Here is a 20,826-nt window from a genome sequence, read left to right on the forward strand (position 1 = left end):
GTAAACTTATTTCCTAGTTAAAATGAGGCTGATGACGATCAAGTCTAAAATATGTTCCTGTTTGTGTGTTGGCTGTTTAACATGTTGAGTTAAATCAAAGTTTCTAAGTGCGTCACACAGTTCTTTTGGACTTCTGTCTAAAGGGTTGTCAAAGTAAAAGTTAAAGTCTCCCACAATAAATAAACAGTCACAATCAACGCATATCACAGATAGGAGGTCACTAAAATCATTAAAAAGTTTGATGTGGATTCAGAATAAACATAGTTCATACCGGGCTCTTTACCTGGAGAGCCACATTTTCCCAGAAACGCCTTTTTACACTTTAGTGGATCATTAAACAAAGTTACCACTCCTCCACCTTTGCTTTGCTGTCTGCTCTCACAAAGAAAACTGTAGTTTGGAGGAGTTGACTCCATCTTATTAACTTTCCACCCTTCTCCTGACTTCCTCATGTTTCTCTCTGCGTTTACCACCACAGTTGCAGCTCTTTTCCTGCGCATTGTCTTTACGTTCTTTGAATTTATGATCAGCATATCTGGGACACATCTGGCTTCCTTCTCAGGCAGCAGCTATGAGCTCATATCTTTGACATCTTCACTTCTAGAAACACGATATAATCATTCTTATTATTGGATCACAAACATTCGTGGTGCATAGCGCCCCCTACTGTACGTGAATGTGTAACTGTAGCCCTCACCTTTTTTATTCTTTGTATTAGTTTTATAATTTTCTCTAAATATCAGAGCAAAGCTTTATTTATAATCCTGATTTCCTCCTTTCCTGCCTCTGTTCCTAATATTCCTTTCAGACTCCATTATTTATCTCCTCTTCTTCATCCCTTTGTTCTTAGAGCTTGGCATAAACTAGGTGCGCATTACCGCCCCCATGTGGTGGGAGTGTGGTTCTTCATGGTTTCATATCCAGTGTGTGCATGTATGGAGGGAACTTTGTAATCAAAAAGTAATTTCAATCATACTGTGATCGACACTAAAAAAATGTATCAACATAAATAAAACTATTTTATTAAATGTTATCAAAACAAATGTCCCTCAAAATATCTGTATATACGCATGCTAAAAATTTATTTTATTATTTTATTATTCCTTTTTCTATTAATTTAGTGCTAATCAGGTTTAGTATGCTCAAATCTTTTCTGCCTTTTTAATCCTATAAAACCATCTTCCTGTTGCTCCACATATCTTTTCTGAAAGTCTTTTTCAGTTTTTTATATTTTGATATTCTCTCATTTACTTTATGTACTGTGAATTTCTTCCCATAGTTGGTTGGATTGCAACCATTTGTGTTACATAGCGCCACCTTCTGTACAGGAGTGACCCGGTACTATAACTTGTTATTCACTCCCCCCCAAACTAGAGTAAAATTCAATATAAAACTCATAAAATGTGGTAAGACGTTTGAATAAAGCGGATCGTGAGCCCAGTCACGCTGCGTCAAAAGCTAATGAGAAAGTGTTTTTTGGAGCAGATTTAAAATTAGAAAGTGAAGAGGCCTGTCTGATGTGTCATGGCACTAATATTATTTTATAAAGTCACTTAATACTAAAACTAAAATAAATAGTTCATCATTATACTGTACAGCTCTGGAGAAAGTGGGGTAGGCTCCATCCTGACACTTATTCCCACTTGTTTGGTATTTTTTCTACTTTTCCATGTTCTTGTTTTCAAAATTATTTAATTCTTCCGCCTCTTCCAGTCATTCCTCCTCATCATCTCCTTCTTCATTTTATTCCCATCATTTATCATAATCTTCTAATTGTTATTATCAATCGATGTGTTCCTGATGGTGCCTGGAGCTAAAGAACAAATTAATAAAAAGTTCACACAGCAGAAGTATGCAGCAGCTAAAACATTCTTTAGAACAGCTGAAAATAAAGTTTATTTCCTCTGAAGACATCAGTGATAAATTTACAACGTGCTCAGCTTCCAGACAACAGATGCCAGAGCCTCCTGTCACAGAACCCTTTTTTTATCATTATTAAAACGTTATAAGAAATAAAAGCTTTCATTGTCTTCAGTATGAAGGTAAACTGGATTAATTCCCTTAGTAATAATCAGTCACCCTGTACCCATAAACAGCAAAGATATTCTGAACAAGTCAAATGTGAACATGACCTGCTGAATATAACAGATTATTGATATTATATGAACCTCACGCAGACGTCCATCCAGGCACTTTTTATACCATTAATCTGAAGACCGCTATCTCCTGCAGTCAGAGGAAGCGTTTACAGAACCTGCAGGAAAGCCCAGATCTGACGAGCAACGCGCAGGACTGCCTGTTTTATTCACTGGCTTCTGAAGATAGGAAGTTAATATTCATTTTATGGCTGTTAATGTTTTTTTTATGATATTCATTGGTTTCATCTTTCATTAGAAACTCTTAAAGTGCTCTCAGTGGGAATCACATGATCTCATCAGGCCAATCAGAGCCGAGCGTTCTCTGACCTTCCTGCTTGCTAGGGTTAAATAATTCAAATTTAATCAAACTCAGCAAGTCATCCAGCCTGTCTCTATCTCTGATGAGGCTCCGCCCCCTCAGTGATGTCACAGCTTCGCCTGCCGGCGGTCTCTGACTGCAAACAGCACCGCGTGAGCTTCGTTGAAGGACTCGCCGAGTGCTGATTGGACGCGGCTCCTCCAGCGCTGCAGCTGAGGGCGGTCCTTCAGGACGTCCCGCCCTCCTCCCAGAGGCTGCGGACACACAGTGAGCACGCTCAGAACCGGCCACACGACAAGTCCCCGCCCCCCCCAGCCCGCACAAACCTCTCACCTGCATGAGCTCACACACGGCGAGCAGGTCGGCCAAAGTGATGTCATCGCCGCAAAGGAACGGCTGCCGGCGGAGAAACATTGACTCCAGTTTATCCAGCGTGGCGTCCAGCTCCAGCAGCGCACGCTCCAGACGGTCCTGGTCCACCTGAGCACCAAACTGGGCCGGGAGCAGCACCTGAGGGGCAGAGTCAGGTTAGAGGGGGCGGGATCAGATTAGAGGGGGTGGGGTCCGTTTAGAGGGGGTGGGGTCAGATTAGAAGGGACGGGATCTGTTTAGAGGGGGTGGGGTCAGATTAGAGGGGGTGGGGTCTGTTTAGAGGGGTGGAGTCAATTTAGAGGGGTGGAGTCAGTTTAGAGGGGTGGAGTCAGTTTAGAGGGGTGGAGTCAGTTTAGAGGGGGCGGGGTCAGATTAGAAGGGGTTGGGTCAGATTAGAAGGGTGGTATCTGTTTAGAGGGGGCGGAGTCTGTTTAGAGGGGACGGGATATGTTTAGAGGGGGCGGAGTCTGGTTAGAGGGGGCGGGGTCTGGTTAGAGGGGTGTGGTCAGTTTAGAGGGGGCGGGGTCAGATTAGAGGGGGTGGGATCAGATTAGAAGGGTGGTATTCAATTCAATTCAATTCAATTTTATTTATATAGCGCCAAATCATGAAACATGTCATCTCAAGGCACTTTACAAAGTCAAGTTCAATCATATTATACAGATTGGGTCAGATTATACAGATTGGTCAAAAATGTCCTATATAAGGAAACCAGTTGATTGCATCAAAGTCCCGACAAGCAGCATTCACTCCTGGGGAACCGTAGAGCCACAGGAAGAGTCATCTGCATTGTACATGGCTTTGCTGCAATCCCTCATACTGAGCAAGCGTGAAGCGACAGTGGGAAGAAAAACCACCCATTAACGGGAAAAAAAAAAACCTCCGGCAGAACCGGGCTCAGTATGAACGGTCATCTGCCTCGACCGACTGGGGTTACAGAAGACAGAACAGAGACACAACAAGAGAAACAAAAAAGCACAGAAGCACACATTGATCTAGTAATCTGTTCTACATTAGATGGTAGTAGCGGGTGAGCCGTCTTCTCTGGATGATGTCACAGTTAACAGAACGCCAGACCAGGTGTACCTACTATGAAGAGAAAAGAGAGAGAACAGAAAGTTAAAGCAGAAATGACAACACATAATGCATAATTGAAGAACAGTAGAACTCAATATAGTGAGAAAATTAGATCCTGATATACTCCAGTAACCTAAGCCTATAGCAGTAAAACTATAAAGGTAGCTGAGAGTAACATGAGTCACTAGTTATAATTTTTGTCAAAAAGAAAAGTTTTAAGCCTAGTCTTAAAAGTAGACAGGGTGTCTGCCTCACGGACCAAAACTGGGAGTTGGTTCCACAGAAGAGGAGCCTGATAGCTAAAGGATCTGCCTCCCATTCTACTTTTAGAGACTCTAGGAACCACCAGCAGACCTGCAGTCTGAGAGCGAAGTGCTCTGTTAGGAACATACGGGGTAATCAGAGCTCTGATATATGATGGAGCTTGATTATTAAGGGTTTTATACGTTAGAAGAAGAATTTTAAATTCTATTCTTGATTTAACAGGAAGCCAATGAAGGGAAGCTAAAATTGGAGAAATATGATCCCTCTTGTTGATTTTCATCAGAACTCTTGCTGCAGCATTTTGGATCAGCTGAAGGCTTTGAACTGCATTTTGTGGACTTCCTGATAGTAAAGAATTACAATAGTCCAGCCTTGAAGTAACAAATGCATGGACCAGTTTTTCAGCATCACTCCTGGACAGAATGTTTCTAATTTTGGCGATATTCCGGAGGTGAAAAAAGGAAACTCTGGAAACCTGTTTAATATGGGATTTAAATGACATGTCTTGGTCAAAAATAACACCAAGATTTTTTACTTTATTACCAGAGGCCAGATTAATGCCACCCAGATTAAGTGATTGGTTAAGAAGTTTATTTTTTGAGGACTCTGGCCCAAAGATTAAAACTTCGGTCTTGTCAGAATTTAGATGCAGGAAATTTAAAGTCATCCAGCTTTTGATGTCATCAAGACATGACTGCAGTCGAAGTAATTGATTGGATTCATCAGGATTTATGGATAAATATAGCTGAGTATCATCAGCATAACAGTGGAAATTAATCCCACGCTGTCTGATAATTTTGCCTATCGGAAGCATATATATAGTAAAGAGAATTGGTCCAAGGACTGAACCCTGTGGTACTCCACAGGTGACCCTAGAGTTTGAGGAAGATTTATTATTAACATGAACAAATTGGAATCTGTCTGACAGATAAGATTTAAACCAGCCTAATGCTTTCCCCTTAATCCCTACAGTATGTTCAAGTCTTTGTAGGAGAATATTGTGATCAACTGTATCAAACGCAGCACTGAGATCTAACAGGACAAGTATAGACACAAGTCCATTATCTGAGGCCATGAGAATATCATTAGTGACCTTCACCAGAGCTGTTTCAGTGCTATGGTGAGCTCTGAAGCCTGACTGAAACTCCTCAAGTAGGTCATTACTTTGTAAATGTTCACAAAGTTGATTAGCAACTACTTTCTCAAGAATTTTAGATAAGAAAAGAAGATTAGATATAGGTCTGTAATTTACTAACTCATCTTGATCAAGAGAAGGTTTCTTAAGTAAAGGTTTAATAACAGCTACTTTCAAAACCTGTGGTACATATCCATTTACTAAGGATAGATTAATCATGTCTAAAATAGTGCCACTGATCAAAGGGAATATGTCCTTAAACAACTTGGTTGGGATTGGGTCTAACATACAGGTAGAAGGTTTAGATGAAGCTAAAATTTTAGATAGCTCAGAAAGCTCTACTGCTTCTAAACAGTTCAAACACTGCGCAGATTCTAAAGATTCCCCCAATGCTGCCTCACTTACTGAGGACGAGGTAATCATGTTTGGGAGGATGCCAATTATTTTATTTTTAATGGCATCAATTTTATTTATGAAGAATCCCATAAAATCATTACTACTAAGAGCTAAGGGAATGGATGGATCAACAGAGCTGTGGCTCTGGGTAAGTTTGGCAACTGTACTAAAGAGAAATCTAGGATTATTTTTATTCTCTTCAATTAATGATGAAAAATATGCTGCTCTAACTCTGCGGAGGGTCTTGTTATACAACAATAGTCTGTCCCTCCAGATTAAGTAGGATTCCTCTTGGTGTGTAGAGCGCCATTTTCTCTCCAATTTCCTAACATTGTGCTTCAAGGAACGCAGCTCTGAATTAAACCAAGGAGCCAGCTTCCTGTGAATAATCACCTTCTTTTTCAAGGGAGCTACATTGTCTAATGCAGAACGCAATGAGGAAGTCACATTGTTAGCAAAGGTATCGATTTGTGAATGGGAAGAAACAGCAATGCTGCCATCTACAGGGCATTTCTGCAATACTGAGGATATTAAGAAGGGGACAGACTCTTTAAGTTTTTGATACAGCATTATCCGATAAAAATCTACTATAATGGAACCCTCTTTTGGGGGTGGAGAATTCAGTTAGATTAAACTCAAATGTTATTAAAAAATGATCAGACAGGACAGGGTTGTGAGAGAATACTGTTAATTCTTCACAATCAATGCCATATGTCAGAACAAGGTCTAAAGTATGGAGCCGAGAGTGCGTCGGTTCATGCACATTTTGAGCAAAACCAATTGAATCTAGGATAGTTTTAAAGGCTACACTAAGGTTATCACATTCAGTGTCAACATGGATGTTAAAATCACCCACTATAATAACCTTATCAGTATTTAACACCAAATCAGATAAGAAATCTGACAACTCATCCAAAAACTGAGTGTAAGGGCCTGGTGGACGATACAAAACAACAAACAGAAGAGGTTTTATTGCTTTGCAGTTTGGATGAGGGAAACTGAGGGTTAAATGTTCAAAAGAACTGTAATTATTAGTTGGCCTGGGACTAATTAATAAATCAGACTGAAAGATAGTTGCCACTCCTCCTCCTCTTCCCACAGATCTGGGAATGTGGAAATTTGAATAACTGGAGGGGGTTGACTCATTTATACTAACGTAGTCCTCTTGTAGCCAGGTTTCTGTGAGACAAAACAAATCAATCTGATTATCAGAAATTAATTCATTAACTAACAAAGTCTTTGGAGGGAGAGACCTTATATTCTGTTTAGAGGGGGCGGAGTCTGTTTAGAAGGGACGGGATCTGTTTAGAGGGGGCGGAGTCTGGTTAGAGGGGGTGGAGTAAATTTAGAGGGGTGGAGTCAGTTTAGAGGGGGCGGGGTCAGATTAGAAGGGGTGGGGTCAGATTAGAAGAGCGGTGTCTGGTTAGAGGGGGTGGGGTCCGTTTATAGGGGCGGGGTCTGTTTAGCGGGGGCGGGGTCAGTTTAGAGGGGGCGGGGTGTGGTTAGAGGAGGTGGGGTCTGTTTAGAGGGGGCGGGGTCTGAGCGGATTTACCTCCAGCAGAAAGACTTTGGCAGCGTGCGGCCGGGTGTTGGTGTGGTGCCACGCCACGTACTCGTCCACACGTGCTCGCCGCTCCGGTTGCCATGGATACCAGTGTTCAGGGATGTCGTACTTATTGGCCAGGTACTTCAGGATGGCATCACTGTGACACAATCAGGGGAACAGGTGAGTCAGGTGTGACTTCAGGCAGCTTCCTTGGGCCTACAGGAAGCCGAAAGGACCAAAACTAAGATGCTTGTCTTCCAGATTCAGCCAGAGACCCAGGAGCTCCGCCTCTGACCCTACGGGCCTCAGAAGGTTAAAGGTCACGACCTGAACCATGCGGGAGTACAGATGTGCATAAACGTGTCTGTGGGGCACCTCTCTGTGAGGACGAAGCCGCCGTCCACCAGGACAGGAACCTTCTGCATCGGGTTCAGTTTGGAGAACTCTGCAGTTCTGTGTTCTCCTGCAAACACACAGAGAGAACAGCCTTAAAAATCCTTCTGTTAGTCTAAAACAGCGGCTCCCAAACCTTTTTAGCCGCGCACCCCTGCAGTGTCCCAACCGGGTTAACAGATTTGTTAATAGTTGCCTTTAAATGTTTAAGTTTAATTTAAACTGTTGTAGTTCCCTGAAACTTAGTTAGTAGTTTAGTTTGTAGTTCACCTGACCTGCTGCTATTATTCCCCTGCAATATTCTTTCCTCTGTGTGTTTTATTTTGTTCATGTTCAGCACTTTGAATCGTCTTGTTGTTACTCTAACGTGCTTTCTAGATAAACTGAACTAAAACCTCTGAGTTTAGCGGAGAGAAGAGACTAACTGACTGAAACAATAACCGGACTGAATGTCTGCAGAAAGCAACACAGCCTCACGTCTGACACATTGTGACCACAATGAAACATTCCTGCAGGCCTTCACCTTTTACCTCCAAGCCAAAGCTCTTCAGCAGGCCTGCGCTCCGTCCACAGGCTCCATGTGAGGTTATTTCTGAGCCGAACCCGGGAGCCCACTTCTCAGAACCAGCTCCAACTTTTAAACCTGGTTTAAATGTGTTCCTGTCTGCAGAGTCTCAGAGAATGCCTTAAACCTTCAGAATTTAAACCGAGTTTGGAGAAACCAGGTCAAAGTTCAACGGATAAGCGCCTAGAAAAGAAACAGTTCGGGTTTTCACCAGCTGGAGCGGGTCAGTGAGCTGCTAAGTTAACCTGCTAAGTTAACCTGGTTACTGCTAAGTTAACCTGCTAAGTTAACCTGCTTAGTTAACCTGGTTACTGCTTAGTTAACCTGCTTAAGTTAACCTGGAAACCTGGTTAGGTTTGCCCACCTTTCCTCAGAGCCACCCTGTGGACCCGGTGCGGGATCTTGGTGCAGCTCAGCAGGATCTGGATGGCTCTGCAAGGCTGCGACAGCAGGTCCAGGTACACCTCCACCAAACGGCCCGTCGCCATGGAGACCAGGTGTTCTCTGTCAGCCAGGTGAAAGCCTCTAAGTGACGGTCTGCAGTAGCTCTCCCTCTGCTGTGTCCTCCGCCTGTCCAGCTGCTCTGCTGGCTCCCCCTGCTGGCTTGCTGCCATAGACGTTATGTACGTAGACGCCTCATTACGTGCTGGAGCGCATCCTGCGGCGCCGCCATATTGGATGGGTCGGTAGCCGTGTGTTCTGCAGCTGATGGTTGCAATAACTGTCGATAACAGCTGGAAGTAGATCATGTGGTGCAGATCACCGTTTTGGGCTGAGATTGGTTCTGAAGACGAGTTTTTACTTGGTGAGAACAAAGCAGAAACCCAATAGATAGACCATAATTTTATGTTTATGATAATCTGTTATCACTGTATTTCACAAACTAAGGCTGAATCACGTTGCCACACTAAGAACCCTGGAGCTACAGAGTGCAACACATACAGGAAGCTGACCAAAACAGTTTTTTTTCAAGGGTCTTAAGCTCCAGCCCTAGATACAAGCAAGGTGTAAGACACTGGAATTACCTGGAAATTTCAAACAAAATTTAACAGACTTTAAAACAAAAACTGTGTGTATGCATATGTGCATGGCACAAATATGAAGAAATTATTGTTGGTGTGTGGAGAATGATCAGGATTGTACATGAGAAAATTTAAATGAACATACCAACTTGTGTCTACGAAAGAGGATTAGGGCCATTAAAAAAAGGCTATTCAATTCTGACTTTTTTCTCAGAATTTTGAAAAAAGTCAGAATTCTGAGAAAAAAGTGAGAATTTATAAGACATTTATAATGGCCCTAATCCATTAAAAAAAGTTGATTTATTTATTAAATTATAAAATGTATTAATTTATACATGTATTTATTTGTAATACCACATGTCTCTTTGCTTAAGAACATAGAATAAAGTATTTCAGCATGAAAGCACTATTTATTTATATATTTAATAATATGCCGTACCACGTGTCTATCTGTTAAATAACATAAAACGTATTATTTTAGTTAGAAATCACGTATTTATACATTAATATGCCATATGTCTCTGTTAAAGATCATAATTGTATGAAATACCTTGTTTAATACGTCTTTTATAAAATGTATTTCAGCATTAAACGTGTTTTTCTTATGTGTAACAGCGTCCTGTATCATAACCACATTTCTGCAGTTTGTAACAAACTGTTTGATAATCGGGTAAAAATTCAGGGAGTTATGATTTATTTTAGTTGGGCAGCTTCCTCGGTACAGATAAATGCACTGCGGCCGCATGAGAGACCCATCCAAGATGGCGGCCGCACATGGGGCGTCTATGAGCCACAGAGGCTCGGTGTTTGCTCCACAGCGCCGCTAAGCGGATCCCTTCGGCTCTGCAGAGTCCTTCCTCCAGACAGGCAGCGTCTGATGAGCAGCCAGCTGTCTGTCAGGGCGCAGCTGCAGGTGAAACTCTGCCGTCGCTCTGATTTTAACTCTGGATGCTGTCCCGTTTCACTTCAACGTCTCACTGATGAGTTCAGGAACCCCTCAGAGAAAAAGCACATGGAGTCAAACTGCAGCAGAGCGCCAACGCTTCAGCCGCGACCACAGCGCTGCTCTGGCTTTCCTGGGCTGCTGGAACCAGGCTGGTGGCCAGACATCAGCTGCCCAAAAACACTCCTGGTGCTCATTATTAATTAGTCTTCTAGAAACTTTAGCTTTGGAAATGGGACAGTAAATGTTGAGCACACCATCACCTTTTAACGGGACAAAAGCAGCCATCCTTTTATCTGGGACACGTTAGTTTAAAAAGAGAGAAAGAACATGAGAGAGTGGCTCAGCTGTAATATCTGCTGCTAAGTATCAGAAATAAGGACAAAAGTTGTTCAGGACCTGCAGATTCATGAGGATGGAGACATTTCAGGGCTTCTGGGACTTATCTGACAGAAACATTAGAAAAAGGGAAGATGTTTCCATCAGACGGCATCAGAGAAGATCCGGAGGCAAAGAGATGTTAAAACGATCTCTGACTTCTCTGAACCCTCAGTGGAGTTTATGGTTAATGAAAGGAGAAGATCTGAGCAGTGATGGTTGCCCGACACGGTTGGTCTGAACAGTTTGACAACGTTTCCTTTGGTTATGGGAACATTTTGACATCTGAGACAAATAATAATCCAGCTGCTCAAGGCTGATTTCTCCTGCCAGTTCAGACCGATTCAGCGGTGAACGACCCGACCCGACCCGACCCGAAGCTCTCAGCTGACGACACGGAGCACGCTGGTCAGTAAAATGGTTCAAAGCATCATGAAAATGGACCCGGGCAAGATTGACAGCATCTAAGAGAGAAATGTGCTTCCAGCTCTGATGAAATAAACCATCCAGGAAGGAGGATTATGGGACGTGTTGGGATGAGAAGATCAGATGATTAGTCTGGATGTTTGGAATCAGGACGGCCAGGACAGCCGGACGTTTGAGAAAAATCAAGATGATATATCTGAAGACCTATACGGTCTGCAGGGGCAATGCATTCTGGGACAGGATACTGGAGAGCAGCAAGAGCAAAACAAGCAGACAACATGTCAAAGTTCTCTCTGCATGGTGCAGCTGCTTGGTCTCTGGAGGAGTCTTCCTCACTCTGACCTCACTGAGCATGCTCAGTCTGCAGGGCCAGGCTGGGTAAATAAATCCACAGGGACCTGATGGGATTACCAGAGCAGAGGATCTCCACCAGCAGAGCAGCCTCTACGGGGACCACTGGCACGGTTCTGGACTTCTGCTTACCTGGACTTCTGCTTACCTGGACTTCTGCTTACCTGGACTTCTGCTTACCTGGACTCTGAAGGCGATCAGGTGAGTGATCAGCTGATTGATCAAAGAGGAAGAAGCTGTTGCTCTGAGCAGATGATCCACGCTCGTCCTCTCTGTCCGCTCGGGGACGTAGAACACGTAGAACACGCTTCTCAGCGCTAGTTGGGGTCTTCTTCAGCAGACCGGGTTTGGTTCTGATCAGAACGTCCATCGGGTTCCAGAGCGGTGCGGTTCTGATCTGCAGCAGACTTCAGAGGAGCTGATCTGTGCCTGAAGACGAGAGTCGGGTTCTCCAGACCGGACCTGTAGAACGGGCCTCCCGCAGCCCGGCGGTCCGGACACGCGAAGCGGGCCGACAGGTTTTCCCGTCACAGCAGGAGTTTTAGAGTCAGAGCCGATCAGTCAGATTAGCGAGGAACTGGCAGAACCTCGGGGGGGAAACGGGCCGAGCAGCTGCTGGGCTCCAGATCAGCAGCTTCAGGCCTTCTGTCCTCTGCAGCTAATCTGTCAGGACGCCGCCGCCGCAGGCTGACACCTTCATCTGCTCACACAGAGTCTTCCTCACCTCGGTCAGTCATCAAACATCAGGGACAAGGTCCGGTACCGGCGCCGGACCAGAACAGGAGGGGGAAAGCCCCAGAACCCGACCTGAAGCAACCAAGAGGAACATCTGAGGAACAGCTTCCCAGGTTCTCATGATTGTGCAACACGTTCATGTTCTGGTCGGTTCTCTGTGTAACGGACCGGGTTCTCCTCGGTGGACCGGAGCCTCAGTCCCACCGGGTCAGATCTCTGTAGATGTTCTGCAGGATGAACAGCGGACCTTCAGTGGCACCAAAAGCACCAGCAGGTTTAATCTGGACCCACACAGGTCCAGATTAAACCTGCTCCCCTTCAGAAAGTTCTGGCGCTGGACTGAACCGGGTCCAGTCCAACACCAGCGAGCCAGAACGTCTTCATCAGGGTAGAGGTAACGGACCTCTCCAGAACCAGAACCAGGACCAGGACAGCAGCACGCACAGAGGACCAGCCTGGAGAAGAATTCAGGTCCAGTTGAGAAGTTCTGGAGCCAAAGCAGGACCAAAGATGCTACCAACCAGAACTCAACCGGACCTCTTCCACTCCGGGTCCAGCTGCAGGGCAGGAAGGTTCTCACCACTGGCGGCGCCGGGTTGTGAGTTAGATTCCTGATAGAAAGCCAGACTGTTCTGGAGAGGTTCTGCCCTGGTTCTGTTAGTCGTTCATGAGGAACATGATGGCTCAGTGGGTCAGGAGGTTCTGATGTGTGTCAGATGGTGGCTGTTGCTCAGCACGCTGTCAGAACCAGCTCTCTGGGCCGGTTCTGACAGCCACCAGGAAGGTTCTGGAGGAATGTTCTGGTGTTTGGACCGGGCCTGTGAGCGGTCAGAGGAGTAACGAGCCTTTGGTGTTTCAGGATGATGCTGAACGACGAGTGGACCATCATGAACAACAGCAGCTCTGAGCTGGACAGCAAGAGACCGGACAAGTACAAGGTGAGTCCAAAACCTGGTTCTGAGTCCAGCACCGGTTCTGAGTCCAACACTGGGTTCTGAGTCCAGCACTGGGTTCTGAGTCCAACACCGGGTTCTGATTCCAGCACCGGTTCTGAGTCCAACACCCGGTTCTGAGTCTAACACCGGGTTCTGAGTCCAGCACCCGGTTCTGATTCCAACACTAGTTCTGAGTCCAACACTAGTTCTGATTCCAGCACTGGGTTCTGAGTCCAACACTGGGTTCTGATTCCAGCACCGGTTCTGAGTCCAACACCCGGTTCTGAGTCTAACACCGGGTTCTGAGTCCAGCACCCGGTTCTGATTCCAACACTAGTTCTGAGTCCAACACTAGTTCTGATTCCAACACCTGGTTCTGAGTCCAGCACCGGTTCTGATTCCAATACCGGTTCTGATTCCAGCACTGGGTTCTGAGTCCAACACTGGGTTCTGATTCCAGCACTGGGTTCTGAGTCCAACACTGGGTTCTGATTCCAGCACTGGGTTCTGAGTCCAACACTGGGTTCTGAGTCCAGCACCGGTTCTGATTCCATCATCTGGTTCTGAGTCCAACACTAGTTCTGATTCCAGCACTGGGTTCTGAGTCCAACACTGGGTTCTGATTCCAATACCGGTTCTGATTCCAGCACTGGGTTCTGAGTCCAACACTGGGTTCTGATTCCAGCACTGGGTTCTGAGTCCAACACTGGGTTCTGAGTCCAGCACCGGTTCTGATTCCAGCACTGGGTTCTGAGTCCAACACTGGGTTCTGATTCCAATACCGGTTCTGATTCCAGCACTGGGTTCTGAGTCCAACACTGGGTTCTGATTCCAGCACTGGGTTCTGAGTCCAACACTGGGTTCTGAGTCCAGCACCGGTTCTGATTCCAGCACTGGGTTCTGAGTCCAACACTGGGTTCTGATTCCAACACCGGTTCTGATTCCAACACCAGTTCTGATTCCAACACCGGTTCTGATTCCATCACCGGTTCTGATTCCAACACCAGTTCTGAGTCAAACACTAGTTCTAAATCCAGCACCGGTTCTGATTCTAACACCGGGTTCTGAGTCCAGCACCGGTTCTGATTCCATCACCAGTTCTGAGTCAAACACTAGTTCTGAGTCCAGCACCGGGTTCTGAGTCCAGCACCGGTTCTGATTCCAGCACTGGGTTCTGAGTCCAGCATTGGGTTCTGAGTCCAACACCCGGTTCTGAGTCAAACACCGGGTTCTAATTCCAACACTAGTTCTGATTCCAACACCGGGTTCTGAGTCCAACACCGGGTTCTGATTCCAGCACCGGTTCTGAGTCCAGCACCGGTTCTGAGTCCAACACCGGGTTCTGATTCCAGCACCGGTTCTGAGTCCAGCACCGGTTCTGAGTCAAACACCGGTTCTGATTCCAACACTAGTTCTGAGTCCAGCACCGGTTCTGAGTCCAGCACCGGTTCTGAGTGCCACTCCAGGGGTGGGAGTTAATCCGTGTTAATCTGGAGTTAAGGCGTCACTCCATCGTCTAATCTGTGGCATCTGTCAGCTCGGTTGATCTGCTGAGGCGCCGCAGATTAAGCGCCGCTCGGCGCCGGGTTCTGCAGGTTCTGGTTCTGCAGGTTCTGGCTCCATCAGGCAGGGTTCCCCCGTCCCTGAGTCAGGCCCGCAGGCTGCCGGTTCTGTCTCTGTGCGCTGAGAGCGTCAGCAGAACCCCACAGAACACCTGAGAGAGACAGAACCGGGTCAGGCCTCCTCATCCTCGCCGTGTGTGTGTGTCTGTTCAGAGGTGCTGCAGGTTCTTCTCCTGGGCCTTCGTCGTGCTGGTCGTCTTGGCCGCCGTCGTCACGGCAACACTGACCGTCCTTCACCTGGCCCGCTACCCTCTGCCCTTTGCCAGGTAACACACCTGTCTGCTCTCCTCGCCCACAGACATCATAAACGTAGACGCGTCATAGGGCGAAGGTTCACACGTCAACGTCACCGCCATATTGTATGTGGCAGAAAAAAGTTGAGTTCTGTTATTGTGAACGTGGATCAGAGAAGATGCCTCATTCCTGTGCTGCAATAAATACACACACAGACATATATATATATATATATATATATATATATATATATATATATATATATATATGCATATATATATATATATATATATATATATATATATATATATATATATATATATATATATATATATATATATATTTGTGTGTGTATGTGTTATGAATTTAAGGATCGATTTGTTAAATCTAAACATTGTGGTCTTCATTATTTCATAAAACCGTGTCACATGTGAACCTTTAGGAACAGACTTTTTGGGGGAGTATTAAAGAGGTAAAATTAATAATATGAGAAAAAAAAGTCCTAAAGTAAAAATAAACTAACAAACACAAAAGTGATGATGTTATGATAAAAACATCATATTATGAGAATTAAGAGGGAACATTTCCAGAATAATCACAGTTTGCAGAAATTTTTCACTCCTGGAGTAATAGGGCCAGGTTAGATTATTTTAAATATTTTTATTCTTTCGGGGAATAAATTCAGGAGTATGAAGCTAAAGGGATACGAAAATAAACTTGTAATATTACAAAACAAAAATACTACAAATACAAAGTATATTCAGAGATTAAAGTCCCTCTGATACTGTTTAAGTGACTGAGTAACTGCAGATTTGCCACATTTAAGATGGCGGACGCTCTGACGCATCGCAGCATAGGCAGAACCCGCCCAACGACGCGTCTACTCTTATATTATGTCTATGTCCTCGCCTGCCTCTGAGAACCTTCACTCACCGTTGTCATGGTAACAGGGGCGGAGCCTCGACACCTGCCGTCTCCACGGCTCCCAAAGAGTCCGGCGCCCTGGTGACCATCAGCCGCGTGGCGGACGGCGAGCCGGTCAGCGTCTTCCTGGACCCCAACTGTCCGGACCTCAGCGAGCACTTCCTGCGCTGGGAGGCGCTGCAGAGCTCGCTGCTGCGGGCGCTGACCAATCACAACGCAGAGGACTGGAAGGAGAGGGGGGCGTTCCAGAAGCTGGGCGAGGACCTGAAGGTGTTGACAGGCCACGCCCACAACCTGAGGCTGGAAACCGAGTCGTTAAAGAGGGGCCAAGGTGTTCTGGACCAACGCGTGGACAGGCTGCAGAGCGAGCAGAGCCGCGTCATGCAGGTAGGCTCGGCCGCCGCTGACGCCGCCGCCGCCGGTCAGCACGGCAGGTGATTAACCTGTCACACCTGTCACACCTGCCCAGGTGCTGTCTGACAGTCACTCAGGTGTTCTGAAGCTGGCCGAGAGTTTCAGCGAGTCTCTGCTGGGCCTGAAGAGGGAGACAGAGAGCCTGAGGCGGCTGAAGAGCGAACTGAGCCAAGACGTCACACGGACAGGTGAGACAGGTGACCTCCAGGAGTACGCAGGTAAACCCAGGTTTTAATTGAGCTCTAATTAAGTCCCTGGCCACCTGTCTCCTCAGCGGCCCAACCCAGAGACTGCAGCGGCATCTTGGGGTCCGGCGTGTCTCAGGACGGCGTTTACTCCGTGTTTCCGACACACGAGCCCGACGGCTTCATGGTTTACTGCGACATGAGCACCGACGGAGGCGGCTGGACGGTACGCAGGCCGCTGATTGGCCGCCGGTCAACACTTCCAGCTCCTGACCACCTGGAAGTGTTCAGGTGTCGGGAGATCTAATCCAAGATGGCCGACCCTGCTGCATGTCGCATGTCATTTTTCCACTGAGCTATATAATACACTGGAGTGCTAATCGCCTGCTGTTATAACGAGTCGCTCTGAAGCCACCAGCCGCCATATTGGTACTCCCTATTTCCCCCCAGTAACCAGGGAATATGTGCGCTACAGCATCGAATAACGAGGATTTTCTCATGTTCAGGGGGGGATTAAAACTTTTAAAATGTCAAATGTCATATACTTTTATGTTATGTTCTAAAACTATCAAGTACTGAGAAAGTCATGTGCTGAAATATTTTGCATTTTATTCATTTAAATATATATATTTAACATTTATAAATATATAAATAACAATATACAAAAACATATATTTACATATGTGTATACATATATACACATATATACATATACACATACTAATATATACATATATATATATATATTTAATATGAATAACATGTAAAATATTTCAGCACCTAATTTCCTAGTAGTTGATAGTGTTAGTACATCCACTGACTGTAGAATTACCTGTGAAACGTTTTCACTCAGCCAGAAAACTTCTTGGTGTTGCAACCAAATCCTATGGGATTCTGTGAGAGTAGGGAGTAGCAAGATGGCGGCCAGTGACTTCAGTTTTTCGTCAAAATCAGCACTCAGTGTATTATATAGCTCGGTGCATTTTTCATATAAGCTCCGAAACGATCCTGTCTGAGGCGGAGCTCCAATGTCGGGTCTGTTCTGAGGAACGTTCCGCGTTCTTCATTTCAGCAGAACTCTGTGTGTTCTGCAGGTGATCCAGAGGAGGGAGGACGGCTCGGTGAACTTCTTCCGAGGCTGGGAGGCCTACAGGGATGGCTTTGGGACCACCACAGGCGAACACTGGCTGGGTGTGTGAAACTTTACCGCCGTGATGAAGGAACAGGGAGATGTTCACCCAGATGTTCTGCACAGAACGCAGTCATTACTGTTCAGGCGTGGCGTCTGTAGACCGATGATGTGCACGGTGTTCTCCAGGGGCAGATAAGGAGATTTTATCCAGGCGTGCTGGGTGGTGCTCTCTGCATGACGCTGTCTGCCTCTCTCAGGTCTGCAGAGGATCTACGCCCTCACCAGGTCCGGAGGCTTCGAGCTGCGCATCGACATGGCCGACTTCGATAACGCCACAGCTTTCGCCCTTTACTCTGATTTCTCTGTGGGTCTAGACTCTGTGAACCCCGAGGAGGACGGCTACCCACTGACTGTGGACGGATACTCTGGGACTGCAGGTACTGCTCGCTGGACCACGCAGTACTACACAGTACTACACAGGAGTGTTGTAGTCAAGTCACTATGCCTCGAGTCCGAGTCCAGGTTCGAGTCTCCAGTGTTCAAGTCCGAGTCAAGTCCAAGTCAAAAAAAAATAATCTGAGTCAAGTCCGAGTCGAGTCACTATTGATCCAAGTCGAGTCCATGTTTCATTGTAACATTCCATTGCACTAATAATTTAGATATTAACATCATACACCAAATAATATTCTAATGACATATTAAAATTATAGCCTAGTGATATAAAAAAAAGTCGAGTCTTTTTCTCAATTTCCGAGTCAGAATGATCTGAATGTAGGAGTCCGAGTCCAGGTTCGAGTCTCCAGTGTTCAAGTCCGAGTCAAGTCCAAGTCATTAAAAAAAAATCAGAGTCGAGTCCGAGTCGAGTCCACTACTCATCCGAGTCAAGTCCATGTTCCATTGTAACATTCCATTGCACTAATAATTTAGATATTAAAATCATACACCAAATAATATTCTAATGACATATTAAAATTTTTGCCTAATGATATAAAAAAAGTCGAGTCTTTTTCTCAATTTCCGAGTCAGAATGATCTGAATGTGGGCGTCCGAGTCCAAGTTTGCGTCTCCAGTGTTCAAGTCCGAGTCAAGTCCAAGTCATTAAAAAAAAAATCAGAGTCGAGTCCGAGTCGAGTCCACTACTCATCCGAGTCAAGTCCATGTTCCATTGTAACATTCCATTGCACTAATAATTTAGATATTAAAATCATACACCAAATAATATTCTAATGACATATTAAAATTATAGCCTAGTGATATAAAAAAAAGTCGAGTCTTTTTCTCAATTTCCGAGTCAGAATGATCTGAATGTAGGAGTCCGAGTCCAAGTTCGAGTCTCCAGTGTTCAAGTCCGAGTCAAGTCCAAGTCATTAAAAAAAATCCGAGTCGAGTCGAGTCACTATTGATCCAAGTCGAGTCCATGTTCCATTGTAACATTCCATTGCACTAATAATTTAGATATTAAAATCATACACCAAATAATATTCTAATGACATATTAAAATTTTTGCCTAATGATATAAAAAAAAGTCAAGCCTTTTTCTCAATTTCTGAGTCAGAATGATCTGAATGTAGGAGTCCGAGTCCAAGTTCGAGTCATCAGTGCTCAAGTCCAAGTAAAGTCACGAGTCTCTAAATTTAGCTAATGACTCGGACTTGAGTTTGAGTCTCGGGCTCGAGTACTACAACACTGCTACACAGTACTACACAACACTACACAGTACTACACAACACTACGCAGCACTAAGTACTCTCCCTCTGCCCCTCCAGGGGACTCGCTCCTGAAGCACTCGGGGATGCGCTTCACCACCAAAGACCGGGACCAGGACCAGTCTGAGAACAACTGTGCCGCGTACTATCAGGGCGCGTGGTGGTACCGGAACTGCCACACCTCCAACCTGAACGGACAGTACCTGAGAGGAGGCCACGCCTCCTACGCCGACGGCGTGGAGTGGTCCAGCTGGACCGGCTGGCAGTACTCGCTGCGGTTCACCGAGATGAAGATCCGACCCAGGAGACCCGAGTCCTGAAGCCGGACCTGAGGTGGGGAGTCCAGCTCTGCTGCAGCTCTCCAGAACCGTCTATGTGTGATCAAATGTCTGAGTTGTTGTTGTGTTCTGATCTGTTCCTGTTCTGCCCTGTCTGCTGTTTCCTGATCAACACTGCGTCATGATTGTAGAGCTGAGCGTTTTATTATTAAACAGTTTTGGACTGAACCCGTCTGACTGATCCGAGCTTTGTGTTCAGATCCCAGGAGAATAAAACCCGTGAGTTCTGCTGTGTGACTTTTGAACCTCGGTGGTTTGGGTTTGGGTCGGAGATGAAGCAGCTGCCAGCAGGTGTTCAGCTGTCTCTGGGGTTCTGTCGGGTCCACTGGGGGAACCGAACACTTGAATTAGACGAAACTCTGCAGAGTTCTGTGATTAGAAAACAATGGAATAGACAAGGAGGGCACAGGCACCAAAGCCACGCTTCATCCTCTGAACCAGACCGGCTCCACGGTACCAGAACACCCTGAGCGTAGAAATGCATGTGTTGACAAATCTGGGTTTAAATAAATTATTGTACTTCTTATCGGCCCAATAAGTAAACTGTGTTTATTTCCTTCTTGTTGGTGTTGTGTCTGGTGGGAGGGGCGGCCATGTTGTATTTGTTGGGTCGTGTGATTGGTGTTTCATGTCCAAAGAGTGGGGAATATTTCTATATCGGTAAATATCAATTAACTGCCTGTACTAATGTCAGGTTTCAGCCCAGACCTTCATCTCGCTGCAGGATCAGGGGCTTGACTTACAGCAGGTTCAACGTAATTTACAGCAGACGACAGTGTTTAAAACATGGGAGGTGTGTGGAGATGGTGTGTGGAGACAAAATATCTAAAATAATTCAATTTGTATTATTTACTGATGACACAAACACTTTCATAACTTAGAACTACAGGGAAAAAAGTCATAATTGCAGAAATTGATCAATTAGAATTATGGTTTGATCGTAATAAATCGTCTTTAAATGCGAACAATACAAAAAACGTTGTTGGTAAACCAAATAAGGAGCTCAAAATGCAGATAAATGGAGAAGGGCGTAACTTGCAGGCACAGCGCTGCAGTTAAACTGGATAAATGAGCTTCCTTTTTGCTTGTTGGTAACTCTTGGAGTTATTATTGATGCCAGACTGGACATCTCACATCTAACCGGATCTAAACCAGCATCTCTGTCGCTCAGAGCCAAACATGCATCAGTTCATGAAGCACTTTACGTTCTGCATTGTTCCTTCGTTAGACCTTATTTCAGTTACAGTGCAGAGGTTTGGGAACAATAGAAGAACCC

General features: G+C 45.4%; 2 protein-coding genes across 2 annotated transcripts; one reads left to right on the forward strand and one right to left on the reverse strand.

Annotated features, from left to right (window-relative positions):
* Nucleotides 1-1,851: 1,851 nt before the first annotated feature.
* Nucleotides 1,852-8,788, reverse strand: gstt2 (glutathione S-transferase theta 2). Its single transcript, XM_012851849.3, has 5 exons — nt 8,570-8,788; nt 7,623-7,710; nt 7,254-7,404; nt 2,791-2,967; nt 1,852-2,711 (listed from the first exon to the last, which is right to left on the reverse strand). The coding sequence occupies exons 1-5, from the start codon at nt 8,691-8,693 to the stop codon at nt 2,565-2,567; spliced, it is 687 nt and encodes a 228-aa protein (XP_012707303.2). The 5' UTR covers nt 8,694-8,788; the 3' UTR covers nt 1,852-2,564.
* A 2,492-nt stretch (nt 8,789-11,280) lies between these two features.
* Nucleotides 11,281-20,074, forward strand: LOC105917132 (fibrinogen C domain-containing protein 1). Its single transcript, XM_036144264.1, has 10 exons — nt 11,281-11,441; nt 11,474-11,526; nt 12,920-12,998; nt 14,771-14,883; nt 15,802-16,162; nt 16,245-16,377; nt 16,464-16,600; nt 17,469-17,565; nt 17,764-17,943; nt 19,273-20,074. Exons 1-10 carry the CDS (start codon nt 11,376-11,378, stop codon nt 19,530-19,532), a joined length of 1,479 nt encoding a protein of 492 aa, XP_036000157.1. The 5' UTR covers nt 11,281-11,375; the 3' UTR covers nt 19,533-20,074.
* The last annotated feature ends 752 nt before the right edge of the window (nt 20,075-20,826 follow it).

This window comes from Fundulus heteroclitus, chromosome 12 (genome assembly GCF_011125445.2).
Source record: "Fundulus heteroclitus isolate FHET01 chromosome 12, MU-UCD_Fhet_4.1, whole genome shotgun sequence".
NCBI lineage: Eukaryota > Metazoa > Chordata > Actinopteri > Cyprinodontiformes > Fundulidae > Fundulus > Fundulus heteroclitus.